General features: G+C 37.3%; 1 protein-coding gene across 4 annotated transcripts in view; it reads left to right on the top strand.

Moving 5' to 3' along the window:
• SMARCA2 (SWI/SNF related BAF chromatin remodeling complex subunit ATPase 2) overlaps window positions 1-15,581 on the top strand; it is a 114,109-nt gene that overhangs the window by 42,256 nt on the left and 56,272 nt on the right. For all 4 annotated transcript variants that reach the window (XM_087742556.1, XM_087742558.1, XM_087742557.1 and 1 more), the window contains 11 exons: window positions 1,340-1,510; window positions 2,856-2,909; window positions 3,860-3,990; window positions 4,185-4,245; window positions 5,781-5,881; window positions 6,185-6,332; window positions 9,442-9,605; window positions 11,375-11,441; window positions 12,006-12,116; window positions 13,646-13,888; window positions 14,184-14,297. In XM_087742556.1, the coding sequence (XP_087598682.1) occupies window positions 1,340-1,510; window positions 2,856-2,909; window positions 3,860-3,990; window positions 4,185-4,245; window positions 5,781-5,881; window positions 6,185-6,332; window positions 9,442-9,605; window positions 11,375-11,441; window positions 12,006-12,116; window positions 13,646-13,888; window positions 14,184-14,297 (1,365 nt within the window). The remainder of the gene's footprint in view (window positions 1-1,339; window positions 1,511-2,855; window positions 2,910-3,859; window positions 3,991-4,184; window positions 4,246-5,780; window positions 5,882-6,184; window positions 6,333-9,441; window positions 9,606-11,374; window positions 11,442-12,005; window positions 12,117-13,645; window positions 13,889-14,183; window positions 14,298-15,581) is intronic.

Here is a 15,581-nt window from a genome sequence, read left to right as displayed (position 1 = left end):
TCCAGGACCATACTCCTTCTTGCTATTTCATAGTTTTTACTTCCTTACACCTGCACAATTATCAGTTGTGTCGTTCTTAGGACAGAGTAGAAGTGGGTTTGTGTATAAGCATGTCTCTTCAGAACGCTGTGAAACCAGTCGGTGGGCTGCCTACATTTCAGGAGTTAAAATAATTCTGGAATTTAAAGTGTGGACAGATCAATGCGTATTACAACTATGTTAGCAACTGGGGTCGGAAAAATTTCTTCAAGACATTGGTTAGATCTTTTTTAACACTTTATTAACACTTCACCAACATAGAATTGAATGGGAATTGACATGCTTACTTTGAAACATGCTAAAAAATAGTAAGTATCTAATATGGGTGCAGATGTAGCGCAAAACTCTAGTCCCTGTCCAGAATCTATTTCCACGACTGACTGAAGAGGACTGAAGAGTTGGTTTTAAAAATCACAAAACGAAATGTAGAAATAATTAAATATAAAAATGATAAAAACTTAGAAATAAAAGTGCATGTAAAATGTAAATGAAGGACTTGCATAAGAGTATAACAAATGTTGAGGCCCTAGAGTATTTCTTAAAATCACATAGTAATTAGCATTATAGAGCTTTTTTATCATTAGAGGTAATTGCCAGCAGTCTATCTAACCAAGCTCATAAAAATGTTAATTATTAGAGAAAAAAGAGCTGATTTAAAAAAAAGGTAATCCTGATATTTTAGAAATATTTTTGTACATCGTGAGGTTGAGCTTATGTCAGTCTAACATGTAGTACGATAAATAATAAAGATGTCCACTGCTGAAAAATATGAAGTAGATTTGAGTGTCCAGAAATGGCACATTAAAGGGTGCCTACAGGAAAGATGGGGAGGGACTCTTTATCAGGGAGTGTAGTGATAGTATGCGGGGTAACAGTTTTAATTTGAAAGAGGGTATTTTTACATTAGGTATTAGGAAGAAATTCTTTACTGTGAGGGTAGTGAGAGACTGGAACAGGTTGCCCAGAGAAGCTGTGGATGCCCCCTCTGTGGAAGTGTTCAAGGCCAGGTTGGATGAGGCTTTGAGCAACCTGATCTAGTGGAAAGTACCCCTGCCACGGCAGGGGGATTGGAGCTAGATGACCTTTAAGGTCCCTTCCAAGCCAAACCATTCTGTGATTCTATGATTCTGTGACTCATTAACACAAATGTATGACCCTCTGGGCCTGATCATCCAATGAGTTCTTCACCCATCTAGTTGTCCCTCTAGGCAGATCATAACACATGATTATTGACATAGGAGTTGGTTGGTGTTTCTTGGAAGCATTTCTGTCTTGGCTGATTTCTATTTTGTATTGCTAGGCTGAAGATGAAGAAGGCTACCGTAAGCTGATTGACCAAAAGAAAGATAGGCGCCTGGCCTACCTATTGCAGCAGACAGATGAGTATGTGGCTAATTTGACTAACCTGGTATGGGAGCATAAACAGGCACAAGCAGCTAAAGAGAAGAAGAAGAGAAGGAGAAGAAAGAAGGCAAGTAGTTACAGCTGGTATTTTTTCTCTTCTTCAAATCCAATTTTAATGTTGTTAAATGTAGCGATAACCAATTGTCATACACATACCAGAGTATCTAAAATCATCTACACTGCTAAATTCTTAACACTGAGGGAACTCACCTCCCTCCACTGAAATATATAAGAAATTTGCTATCATTAATTCTAAAGAAGGTGAGAAGTTGTCAGGATTAGAAAATTGTGGGCTGTTAACATTGATTTGCTGATAAACTTTCTACAGACAAAATTGGGCCAGGCACGTAAATTCAGATTAAAGTATCCTAAAAGGATCCAGTGGGTCCAAAATACCTTGTGCAAAGAAGATGGGAAAAGTCTGGTTTGCATAGCTGTTTCATACAGGGTAACTTTTATAGACCTCCACATTCTACACTTGGCTCAGTCCATTTTGTAGGACCATTGGAAATGACTAGAGAGAAAGAACTTGCTTGGGTAGGTTTATAGTAAATGGGTATTCTGCCAGTAGTATTGTTCATTGTGCAATGTTAACATTTAATTGAAGCTTTTAAAAATTACCTTTCTTCATATGAAATATTTTATTCTGTGAGAGAGACTCATTGTGGAAAGTGAACGGTGCTATTTTCAAAAAAATAATTCTGTGTGTGAAATAATCATTAAGTAATGATTTGTCAATTTTGTGACCTCTGAGTACCTTTCATCTCTTGCAGGATGGATAAGAGGATTTTTATAATCCATTTCCATGCCTGGTTTGCTACTCATTACTGATACAAATATAAACATTATATTTACGTGGTTTCCAAGCAGCACTCTAAATATGCTAATAAATACCAGCATATAAAAAATTCTAATTTTGGAGATTAATGGCCTAAAAAATGCTCCATGTTTTCTCCTGTCCCTCTCCAAAACCTCTGTACTTTTCGTTGAGAGTATGTTCTTAACATAGGAACAAGTTCATGCATTGGAAAATGGACTTTAATGGCAAAGACAAATGCCCAAGGCTTGATCTGAAGCAGATATTGACGATCATCTCAATATTCAGAAGTGCAGCTATTCCTTAAGTATACCTCTTAAAACAAAGAAACAACTGGATTATCTACATTTATCACACACATTAAGGATACTTGGAAGTTGTTTATCTATAAAACACAATTTAAGAGACTCTTCTTGTTGTTAGTCTGATCTGTTTACGTTGCTAACCAAAATAAAACTGTGCTGTAGTACTACAAACCCAGCACTGTGACAGGAGCAGAAGCTGTATTCTGTCCTTTCTTGCTTACGTCATATAAAGTATTCTCTCTATACTTGTAATCTGACCATAATATTTTTCGCTTCTTCATTTGTTGTAGAAGGCTGAAGAAAATGCAGAAGGAATGGCATCTGGTCTCGGTCCTGATGGAGAGGTATGAATTTTACAAGGTGGTTTTTTTTGTTGTTTTTTTTTAAGCTTCCCAGTGATTGTTCTGTGTGCCATTGCTATAGCTTAAAAAAAAATCACATCCACAAATGTTCAAAGAAGAGCTATTGTTTACAGCCAGGAATAAAAATTATCTAGATTAACATTTATGCTAGCCTGTTTCTCTTCAGAAAGTTGAAGACAAAAAGAAAAATATATTGAATCTATCACTGAGTATGCTGAAGAATCCCTCTTAGCTTTGTTATATGCTTAAAAGTAAATGGTTTTCTTGCAGTCTGTGTGTAGACATAATTTACTTCCTAAAATGAGATTGTAAACACAATATATCCTAGCTTCTCATTTTTATAAAATACATTGTTGATATTGCATGTAATTACCTTTCAGACACAGGACAGACTATAGTATTACGATGTCTTAAGGCATCTGAAAGTTATTTCAGATTGTTTTTGCAGGTGCTTTATGAGATTAATTGAAGACGTCAGGACAGTGAATCTTTAAAATAGGCCTTCTTTACTTAAAAAATTAGCTAAATTGTTACGTCCTTTTTTCTCCATATAAGAGAAAAGGTGATAAGGTCAATGTATGTTTTTTTGTTACAAATGTCCATTGGTATAAATAACAGGATTAAATGCTTATAAGCATGCATACCTTGTGTCTTGTTTCACAGAAGCCAACAGTTCTTTACCATGTTGCTCTTGTTAATTTATTTGGAATACTGTGATATATTTGTGGATATTGCATACAATATGTTACATGCAGAAATACTGTGACTCAGTGTTTGCTTGATAGCCATGTGAGAAGGCGTGGCTTCTAATAAGAAAACTTCACTGCTTGTTCAGATCTGGAATGTTGAAGGTGCTATTAGTTCTTTTTATTACACATTACAAGCATGAAATTCAGTTGGCTTATGGTATAAAATGTCATTTGAATTTTTAGCCCATAGATGAGAGCAGTCAGATGAGTGACCTTCCAGTCAAAGTGACTCACACTGAAACAGGCAAAGTTCTTCTTGGACCAGAAGCACCAAAAGCAAGTCAGCTGGATGCTTGGCTGGAGATGAACCCTGGGTAAGTAGTTAACATACAAGTAGGCTGCTTTTTCTATTTGCATTGATGTTTTTCATGGGCTTCTCTTAGCTATTCTTTTTTCTATCTGTTCTATTCTTGTTTTAATTTATTATGTGCAAACTGAGTAGATGTATTGAACCCAATCCCTCCTTCTGTTACCTGTAATTCATAATCTTTCTGTTGTCTTTGCACAGCTATGAAGTTGCTCCCAGGTCAGACAGTGAAGATGAAAGTGGCTCTGAATATGAGGAGGAGGTATGTGTCTTCAAAAAAAATACTGTGACAAGTAATACAGTAAAAAACAAGTACTTATTCCATGTAATATTTTCCTCTTTTTCATAAGGAAGGAAAGGAAAATGATAGCAGGTATGTAAGTGTTTTAAAAATAATACAAACAGGAGAAGTAACTGCTTTTGTAATTCTTTTCAGTTCATAGCAGTTGCCCTTTATATATGCCATAAATGTCTAACTGGTAACCGGGTTAGGAAAAGTAAATATTTTACTCTGATTAGTAATAATCACGAACGAGAGAATATAAGCAGGTTCCTATTTTCAAATATATGCTAGAAAAGGCTGTATTGTGGCTTTGTGGTGAATTAAGTTAACATCTTTAATGTTTATGCATTGGAAGTTTTATTGGCAATTCTGAATAACACAGTTATTTATATGTTATGTTTATTAAAAAATTAGGGATTATGTCAGGGATTTAGGTTTAGACTGTTCAGGGTAGGCTTATTTGATTCAGTACTTTAATGGTGATTTAAATACTATTATTACAAAAATTCTGAGAAGAAACTTAAAATTAAGACACATAAAGATCCCAACCCTGCAGGGTCATAATATTAGATACTATGCATAATCAATACGAATATTTGCATAGTATTTTTCAGACAAGTACTTTCTAAAGGAGATGAAAATTGAGGATTAGAGAAGGACTGTGTTCCATCGACAGGCTGGGAACAGAACTAGGTATAGAATTCAGACCTCCTAAGTCTAGCAATCTTTACAATACTAGACCACATGACCACTGTAACTGACTGGATTGTATGATGTTAAGGTACATGCCTTTGCAGGACTAATTACTACTAATGTAATTCTGCAAGACTCTCAGTATTAAGATAGGAGGGGAGGGCCTGATACCTGTCAGAGTCTAGGAGGAATGTTAAGAGAGATGTGCCCACATTTTTAGCGTAGTTTCCTTAGCAGCAGTGTTGTTTGGAGCTGTGGAAATCATTCTTAGGAGAATACACTTGCAGAACTCAGAGCAGTGTTTTGTTCATCTTCATTAGCGAGATCTTAAGTTGTTGGTTATCAGTTGCAACTGTAGCCAGAAGACAAATTAAGTTATTTCCAAAATAGTAAAAATGTGGTCTGTTTTTAAAAAGTTAAACAATAGAAGCCTAAAACAGCAGTTCTTTGCATTTTTTTAAGCTTTATTAAATTATCACACATCTGGAATATGATATAAACATACACGTGTTATTGGAATCCTCTCCATGAACACAGTAGACAGAGTAAGGCTTTTAAAGGTAAGATCATTAAAGGGAAAAATACTTTTTATTTCAAAGTATCATGACTTCCTGTGGGTTAATGTGTGTCAAAAATTATCTTCTTCTTATGCTGCAGTGCAATTCTGTTGCAGAATAGGTGTAAGTTGAACTTTGTGATTCAGGTTTCTGTCATAAAGCATTGACCAATGAAAGCTACCAATATGTGAATGCCAGTTGAAAGTATGACTTAGGAAGATGTTGCACTTCCCAGCGCCCCTGTTCTTTTTCTGTATTCTGTAGGATGATGAAGAAGAATCAAGCAGGTTAGAAGCAGATGAGAAGATACTCCTGGATCCTAACAGTGAGGAAGTTTCTGAGAAAGATGCAAAGCAAATCATTGAGTGAGTGTTCCGTAGGTGCTGTTTTTTGCTAGGAATTGTGATTTCTTACAGTGGCATTTCCCAAGGGAAGCTTGCTCTAGATTGCAGTGAGTTATGGTAGCTTCTCTGGCATGAACATCTGCAGGAAGAGGAACATGATCATTTGGTATTAATTGTGTACTGTTTATAAAGTATCTTGCACCCTTTGGTGTACTCGCCACAGTTGGGGATTTGCACTGTTTCTTTAGACATACGTATGTGAGCTGTGGTCAAAAGAACTGTTTGTTTGTGGGAATTCACTTTAGTTCTTTTTCTGCTTCCCAGGACAGCCAAACAAGATGTGGATGATGAATATAGCATGCAATATAGTGCTAGAGGGTCTCAGTCCTACTACACTGTTGCTCACGCAATCACAGAAAGGGTGGAAAAGCAGTCTTCTCTTCTTATTAATGGCACACTAAAACATTATCAGGTGAGAAATCATTACTTGGAATTATGCTTGACATTTCAGTGTGGTATTTCAAGTGGCAAACTGAAAATCTGCTAAGAAATACAAGGTCTCTAGTAGGTTAGAATTTGGGAATTATATGGACAGAGCAATGACAGTTACCTATCACAAATAATGTTTCATACATACTGCTTGAATAGTACTACTAACTTTCTGCATATACGTATAACTTTTTTTTCCATTGCAGACCAATAATATTTTGGTTTTGCTATCCTTCGCATTGACCTGGAATTTCAGTTCTGCTTATTGTTTTCCTTTGTGGTGGGTTAACAATATTTTTCTTCTTCCACTATTTAAAAGTTTAGGATTTGATTTTTTAACTAAGATCCTAGTATTTCAGTGCAGCAATAGATAAAATTTGGAAACGAGAAAAATATTTTATTCTGGAGGTTGAAGTCTCATCCTCTTTACATACATTCAGTGGATCTAGAAACTAGGAACTTCTGTATTCTGACATAAGCTAGATTAATGTATGATTGAAAATGTCCTTGGTACATGTTTTCAACACTTCTGCTATTGTACAGCTTTCTAGGAAACTCAAGAACCTGCATCTTTTCTGCAGTCAGAACATTATTTCTACATCCATATAAAATAAAGAATAATACTTACTCAACAAGATGTCATAAAGATGTGTATCTGTTTCTACTTGCAGAGAACTAGGAGAAAGACTGTTGCCTAAGTGTGCAAAGCATTATGATTACAGCCCCTGCTTCCTATGCTCCTCAGCACTGCCATCTATTACAGTAGCTTGTTTAAATAATTTAAAAATCAGGAGTTAAGCTGATTTCTCTTTTCAAAGCATTTTAGTATTTTTATATTGGACTCTTCACTGTGAGACATGGTGGGAAAACAGGAGATAATGGAACACAAGTGAAACAAGAGGGTTCAGACTGGGTGTACAGAAGAGGACAGCACCGCTGTGGAGCAGGGGCTCAGAGAGGTTTTACCTAGGAAAAATTTCAGTCGCTGATAATGTCGCTGCCTTGAGCAACCTGGCCCTAAGGCTGGACCTGCTTTGGGCAGGGTATTGGCCTAGAGACTGCCTGAGGTCTGTTCCAGACTGAATAGTCCCGTGGTCTGACTTGTTCATAGCAAAACTCCATCTGAATTGGAATTCTCTTGTGAATCCTTAGCGCTTCTAGGTATCTCACTGAGCCCTCAACAAAAAGAAGAACGTGTCATTCAGGGACTGATTTTGAACATGATAGGTTAAATAACTTTTTTGGCACCTTTAAGGAATGCTGTGACTAAGACAAGATAGAATCCAACCATAAGAGAAATATGCCACTTTCTTGGCTATGACACCCTCTTTATTTTTGCTGCCTCATTGTCAATGTCCAGCTTGTGCACCCAATGAAGCAGGGAGCCAACAGATGCAGTCAGCAGCCTTCTTTACTTGCATAATCCTGATTCATTGTCTGGGAAGGTTTACCTGATATACTAAATGAATAGTGTATAACAATACTAATTTGATGGCCATATTGGCTTAAAGTGCTCATGGATGGGAAATGAAGATTGTGATAATTCCTTTACTTCCTGAATTGTAATTACTTATGGAACATAGAAATACTCTTAAATTATGCAGATCTGTGTTTAGCAATGCAATTTCCTTGCGTGCCACAAAGCAAAATAATTCAGTCTGTGCAGTTACACAGACAGTCACAGGGATTACCAATTAGAGGAGGTCCTTTAGCTTCTCAATGTGATATCTAGCAATTGAATAAGGAGATTTGTTCTTTATGGTGTCTGCTTTATATAGTAGTTGCACCAGAGGTAAGAGTCACACTTTTCTAAGGAGCTTTATGTCAGGAGTGTGGAGGCGTGGCTTTGGTCCTAGCAAGAATGTTCTGAAGGAGACTTCTGCAACTCTCCCCTTCACTCCCTGTATTTCCCCGTCATCTAGATTTTACATGCTTTTCCCTTTTCAACTTTTTTATGCTTTTCCCTCTTTCTTACTGTCAAGTTTGATCCGATTGTCTCTTCCTTCCTATCAGTATATGTCAGTGGAGAAAGTTCAATGATGTAGAAAAGAGTTTTCCTATTCTCAATTCTGAAGCTACTTTGTAAGTGGAATATACCATTGCAGAACAAATTCTGATCAACTCTTGGTGGCCTGAGTAATACCTAAATATAAATCAGTTAGCGTGTACATAAAGCCAGTAAATTGGCAACATTATTTTGGATACTGTCTCGCAGGGACAACAGAAGGTTACTCAAGCATGCTGTGTTTTCTCTCTGAACTTTCTCAGGCCCTTTAGTTTACTTCTCTCTCCATGCATGAGACACACCAAAATTCTGGATCTTAGAAGCAAAAACTTTGCACTTGCATGAGTAATGTGATACACATGTATGTGGAAGTCTGTGTGACAAGGGAAGAATCTGAGTCAGTGCTTTCTAGCAGTACTCCTTGGAGTGTGATACTCTGTTACAAAGACATTTTTTTAGCTACAGCACTCTGGCTTCCTTCCAGCTCTGGGATTTTATAGACAAAGGCATAATTCAACAAAGGGGGCCTACTCTGACATGTGGAGGTATAGACATCAGACACTGAATGGCCATGTGCTTGCAAGAGCTTTAGCATACCAGTGATGCAGTTGGCAAGTGTGAGGCTTACATGTTTGTGCAGACTTGATGGGTTTGTTTTGAAAGATTTTAATTGACACAGGCAAATGGCGTGAAATATACACACAAAGTTTAACATTTGACAGTGTTGAAACTGAAGAACAAACTCTTGTAATGTTAAGTATTTATCAACCTTACATGTGAGTGCCTGTGTTGCTTTGTATGCAGTACAAAAAAACCTCCATGTATGAAATCTGACTTCATATTGTGGGCTTTGCTAAACTGGAGCGATGATTTCCATACAGCTGTTACCAGAAATTTATCTTGCTTTGTTGTTTTTTTTTTGTGGGGGGGAAGGTGTTAAGATAGCCAGGGATCCCTGTGAATGTCGTATTATTAAAGGAAATGCAACGTCTAAGTAGGCAGGGACATCAGAACCTTGATTCTGTAGTACTGGTCTTAATTATTTGTGTGGGTTTTAAATAACTGAAACTATTATTCTTCATTTCAGCTCCAGGGACTGGAATGGATGGTTTCACTCTATAATAACAATCTGAATGGAATTTTAGCTGATGAAATGGGACTAGGAAAGACAATACAGACTATTGCACTCATCACTTACCTGATGGAGCACAAAAGACTCAATGGTCCCTATCTCATCATTGTTCCCCTTTCGTAAGTAAAGGATCTCTTTCTGCTGTTACCATTCTAGGCATTGCAGATTGGTTTATTCAGAACACACACTTGTTTTTCATGTAATGACAAGATGAGGTGCACAGTGGGATTACACTGAGCATGTGTTCAGTGTTTTCTTTCATCAGTTCTTCCCAGGTAATTGTCTGGCGTTGGAAGGGTGACTAGAAGGCTGATAAAGGACTTGATTCCATTAGTTTCACTGCCCGCTCTTTGGCAAACGTAGTAGTGAATTTACTGTAATTCACTCTTAAGCCACAAGAGGGGGATGGTATTTCTTTCATATTACATGCCTGCAGTTCCCCATTCAACTTCTAACTGTGACATTAGAAATCTGTTGTATAATTCTTTAAACAACTGGCACCCAATCTGATACCAAGTAATCACGCTTTAATGAGGTTGGATGGTCTTTCGAGTAGTGTATAACTAGCCTTGATGAGTGATGGTCACACTTCGGTCAGGTGTCCAGATTATGATTGTTTATTGTGCTGCCCCCTTTTGCTTTTCCTTAGCTTTCCAAGATGCTGCTTGTTTTATACATTTCTTTTAATGCATTTTCCTTTCTCCAAAAGTGAGGTGTGGGTTTTAGTGATTTGAAGTCCTGTGTTTTAAATAAAAATTGTCAGGCATTGTAAGACTCATGTAGGATATTGAGGGCTTGTTTGCTTATTTTTGTGTGTAAGTGACTTGATTGATGTGCAGAAGTTCCCTGGCCTTTTTGTTAGATAACTTGTCCACCAGTTGTGCTGAGCATGCAAATGTGTTGTAGGATTGGGATAAATTTTATTTGTGGCCATCTCTTTTGATTTCTTTTGAGGTATCCTGTCTTCTCACTGTGCTGCAGTAGTAACTGATTGACTAGTGTAAATATCACAGCTGTGCCTAACTGAATACAAATGATGAGCTCTAATGTGAAAAGAAATGGCTGGGAGAAGATCTATGAAGTAAAACAAAGTTAAAAATAAAGGGAGAGTGTTATTAATGTCAGATTTCACACGAGCACAGTAAAAAATCAGATTTAAGTACTCTGTGATGATTTTTCTTATGTTTCTAAAAGAGAGGAGCTGAAATGTCTTTCTTGTATACATTTTAAACGTCACCTTTCCCTGCTTTTGCGTAATAACTAGTACTGCTGCCATCACAGGTCCAGTAAGAAAAAAAAAATGGCAAGCAACCAAAAAACCTCAAGGTTATTTTTTGCTGCTGTATCATGATAAGCAACTAGCTTAGCCATAAAAACCTATTTGTTGTGATCGAGCAGCAGAAACAGTGCAAAAACGGACCTGCATAGTGGCACTGGGTGGCGCTATGAGTCGTTCTACGCGAGTAGAACACAGCTGAACTCCATTACCCACTTCATGAGACTATATTTGAAAAGTTCTAATGTCAGTTTGTGGAAGATAAGTGGTATAAAAGAACTTACAAATCTATTTTTTGTTCAGGGTTATCTTCTTTATCCTCAATATGCTTCAAAATACAAAGATGCACGTGAAATACTGCTCTGAATTGGTTTCAGAGAGGCCCTGAATATGAGCTGAAAGAGAGTTTCACACTTTCTTCTGTTTACTCCCCTCTCAAAGATGCTTGTATTTTATTACAGTATATAAAGTGCATTTTTTAAAATATACTGTTAATTATGGGGATTGCTTGCATGAAATGTAATGAAAATTTGGCAATCACATGGAAGCATTTCTAAAGTTTGACCTGAAATGATGAAATATCTTACTTTTTCTTTATAATCTCTATGATAGGACTTTATCCAATTGGACATATGAATTTGACAAATGGGCTCCTTCTGTGGTGAAGATATCTTACAAGGTTTGATATGTTTTTTGTATGATTATAGAGTTGAAGGAATGAGAATAGAGCCAGTTTTTCCTCTGCCTCTGTGTGCATTTCTAAACTGTTTGCTCATGACATTTTGTTATATATATCAGGTACTAAGCAGTGTGACAGTTAATCATACTAAGAAAAAGACTGTAATAAACTGTAATTACTTTCACATAGTGAAATGCAGAGTAAAATTGTTAATTATCACATTGCAAGGCTTCTGATGAGAGTAACACAGATGACAACTACTTCACGTTTTATACATAGCTGAGCACTGTGCTGTTTGGCTACTATAGTCGTGGTACAGGCAAGCAATTTGTAAGGAGACTATACCACTAGCTACATGTTTCCAGTGCCCCATAAACAGAGCTTTACAGTCTAGTAACCATTTAGGGAAGGCACTGTGAAAAACTCTGGAATGTATTGATATGTTGTTGGTAGTACTGTAGGATTATAGGTTCGTGTTGTTGCTCTGTGTCTGCTAATTAATAAAACCGATATATTTTCTTCACCAGAAGAAAGAATAACCACTCAGTTCTCTCTCTCTTTTAGGGTACACCTGCAATGCGCCGCTCACTCGTTCCTCAGCTTCGGAGTGGAAAATTTAATGTTCTTTTAACTACTTATGAGTACATAATAAAGGACAAACATATCCTTGCTAAGGTAGTAATCACTGTCATCTCTTTACAGCAAGACCTTCAAGACACCTTTAAATGGTGCATAGCACAAAACACATTTTTGTTTATAGCGAAGTCCTGAGTTGTTCTGTCCTTTAATAAAAGTTAAATCTTTAGTTTACTTTTCTGTTTCTCTGGTTATGATTGGAATTCTCAGTCACAGCTTTCCTCCCTGTAAACACCAGGATTTTCCTGAATGTGGCCAGGAGACTAATTCCTTTGTGCAATTCTGTCAGTACTGTACACCTGCCTGTCCCTGGAGAAACATGACTTTTCTCCCCTCTGCTTGATGGCATGTAACCTAACCTGCAGTCCTGAGTTTAATTTTTTTCCATTGTTTCTGACCTGAAGCTTACTGTCATTAGAGCCTTTCCAGCTATGTGGTCACTTTTCCCCAAATGACCAAATAGTTATCTGTTCTGTTTCATGAATTTGGTATCCAGACTCTTTACTACACATGGCCCAGTTCTTAAAGGCCCACTAACTGTCCACAGGTGTGCCTCAAATGTAATCTGAAAGCTACTGTACTGTAAGACTATGTCATGTACACACAAAGCAGACTAAGGTATTTTACCATATGGAGAAACCGTATGGTCCTACTGTCCCTTCGTTGTTCATTTTCACTTTATTTTGGTCTATTACATACTGCATATTTAGATTATTCATTTTTCCTCTCTGATAGAAAGGCAGTGCACTTTCTTAGCATAATTCTGAACACTTGAGAACAGTTTGAGACTGCAGCGTTTGCCTCCCCCTCTAGTTTTTGCTCACCCTTGCTGAAAGATAGGAAGGACAGCACTATGCCATTCAGCCTGTCCTGGGAAAAGGAATTAGTTAGCACCTATGAGTACAGTCCAAGGCTTTCCTAGTCAATTGGTCCATGCGGCACATGTGTTGACTGCCCATGTTGTAGTACAGGTGGTAACAGAGAGCTCGAGCAACTTTCTTTCAGCATCTGCTCTGACTGCATTTAAGCTTTCACATTAGGAAATAGAAACTTTATTTGAAGATGCAGTAACTGAGATGAGATTATCATAATTATGCTGCTTTGTTCTTGAGTAAAAACATGATTAGGTGAAACAAAACAAAGTTCAGGGTTGCTATTATTTGTGAGCACAGTTATTTTGTCTGAAAATGCTTTTATCTCCTGTCAAGGTTCTTGGTGCAGACAGGCTTATTTGGAGTTTATGTGGTCTCTTTTTTCCCCTGAGAACCATATTATGGCCTTGAAGAGCCAGTCACCCTAATCTCTTTCCCAGAAATGGGAGGAATCCGCTGTTTGCTGTTGCAGTTCAAGTCAGAATTCAGCATCAGATTCAGCATACCTAGTGTTTGTTTCTATTTTTGCTGCTTGCAAGGGCACTGGTACTTGGGTAATCCTTGATTTGGCTTTTCTCATAAATGGGAATGACTGATGTCTCAGGCTTGAAATATTTATGTTCTACACCTGTTGGGAGGAATTCGACTACATCTGACTTGCTCTAACTTTGCCAACTTTTCTTCTTTTTCTTCCAGATTCGATGGAAATACATGATTGTAGATGAAGGCCATCGAATGAAGAACCATCACTGCAAGCTGACTCAGGTCTTGAATACTCACTATGTGGCCCCTAGGCGAATACTGCTGACTGGGACTCCATTGCAGAACAAACTGCCTGAACTTTGGGCTCTTCTCAATTTCCTCCTCCCAACCATTTTCAAGAGTTGTAGCACCTTTGAACAGTGGTTCAACGCTCCATTTGCCATGACTGGAGAAAGGGTACTGTGGCAGTTTTTTTTAAAACATCAGAAACAAACCACTTTGATGAAACCAGAAAGGAGCTTATCCAGAAGGATTAGTGTTTGAACTCTCCCTGGTACTTAGGGAATTAACATAACTAAAAGTCACCTTTTTTATAATGCCAGAAAATTTTAATATCAGTGTCTTTTTTGACTCAGCGTCAGTTTGGTTGTAACATGCAAGTAATTATTGCACATGCTTAACCTTTCATGTGAGAGAAAACATTACCTAATATACTGAGTTGCCTTGTAGTGACTTTTATAAACTTCTGTAGGTGGACTTAAATGAGGAAGAAACTATTCTGATCATCCGTCGTCTCCATAAAGTGCTCCGACCCTTCTTGCTGAGAAGATTGAAGAAAGAGGTTGAGTCTCAACTGCCAGAAAAGGTTTGCAATGAGAGGAGTTGTGGAAGGATTTTAATACTTTTTTTAAGCATTATGTAATGTTCCTTTTTCAGATTTATTTTACAGAAGAGGACTTCTTTAGCATCTGTTATTGCTGTGGTTTGTTTGTTTATAACTTTGCAAAGAAAGCTGGCCACTGAGGATGCTTGAGTACCTGAAGTTTCTGCATTCTCAGGGTTCCTCACCAGCCTTACAGCTTTAATCCTGTTTGTAGTCATCCATATAAGACATGCAACTTATTTCCATAATATCTGGTTGCAAGTTGTAAGCGAGTCAACCATACACTGATGATTAGATTCTGTCCTGTCCCATCTTCCTTGCGCCGGGCAGAACCCTTGCTCCCTTAGCTAGTTCACTGAAATTCCTAAAAGACTACTAGACTTCATAAAGCAGGCAGAATTTGGTCCTGCATTAGTATTCCAGGAGCTTTGTGAAGTGTCTTTTTGAAATTGAACAAGTTATTTTTAACTAGTGGCTTTTTAATTCAAAACATAAAATCCTCTTCTGATTTGAAAGATCATTGTTTTTATCTCTGGGCAACTCATCTTGCCCCACCCTGTCCTCCTCTGCAGTCCTGCATCACTTTTCCCATTCACCCTTCTCAGAATAACAACAGCAGCTAAATAAAAATGTAAATTTGCAGGTGTGCTAGGGAAAATTTCGTGCTAAGGTCAACTCGGTTCAAACCATACCAAAATGAAGTTTTTCTAAGTTGGGTTATGAGCTGACTAACACTGGCTGAATGAACGAAGAGCTCTGTACAGATGCTTAGTGACAGTACTTAAAGGAAAGGCTTTTTAAAAATTTCTTTCTTATCTTTATAATGTTGTGAACACTATTACTGTTGTGACTTTCTGTTTCTTCAAATGTGAGATTCTCGGTCTCCTCAGAAGCATTTATTTGACAATGAAACATACTTACAGTTAAAAATATTCCTGAAATCTTTATTTCTATTAAAATTTCTGCCAGTTAGACCCACTGTATTTAATAAATCCATTAATAGGCATTGGAGGGGGAAGATTTAGAAGTTGCACACACACTGGTACTCAGAAGACTGTTTCTTTTTGTTGCTATTATCTTGTTTATGAAAAAAAGCAGTTAGTCCAACCATGAGGACCAAACTTGTTGACTGAAGCCTGTTAGTTAGTTTCATTTGATCTTATAAATCTTGGTAAAGAAGCCATTGAAGAAATAGTCACTTCTTTTTAATCAGTTCATCCTCCTATCTTTCTGAGAAGAAAATAACCTGATAATTTTTATTCCATT

Source organism: Nipponia nippon, unplaced genomic scaffold (assembly GCF_047370975.1).
Source record: "Nipponia nippon isolate SJK-2023a ecotype South Korea unplaced genomic scaffold, ASM4737097v1 scaffold_8, whole genome shotgun sequence".
Taxonomy (NCBI): domain Eukaryota; kingdom Metazoa; phylum Chordata; class Aves; order Pelecaniformes; family Threskiornithidae; genus Nipponia; species Nipponia nippon.
The sequence above is the reverse complement of the archived record's forward strand: the minus strand, read 5'-3'. Positions and strand labels throughout refer to the sequence as shown.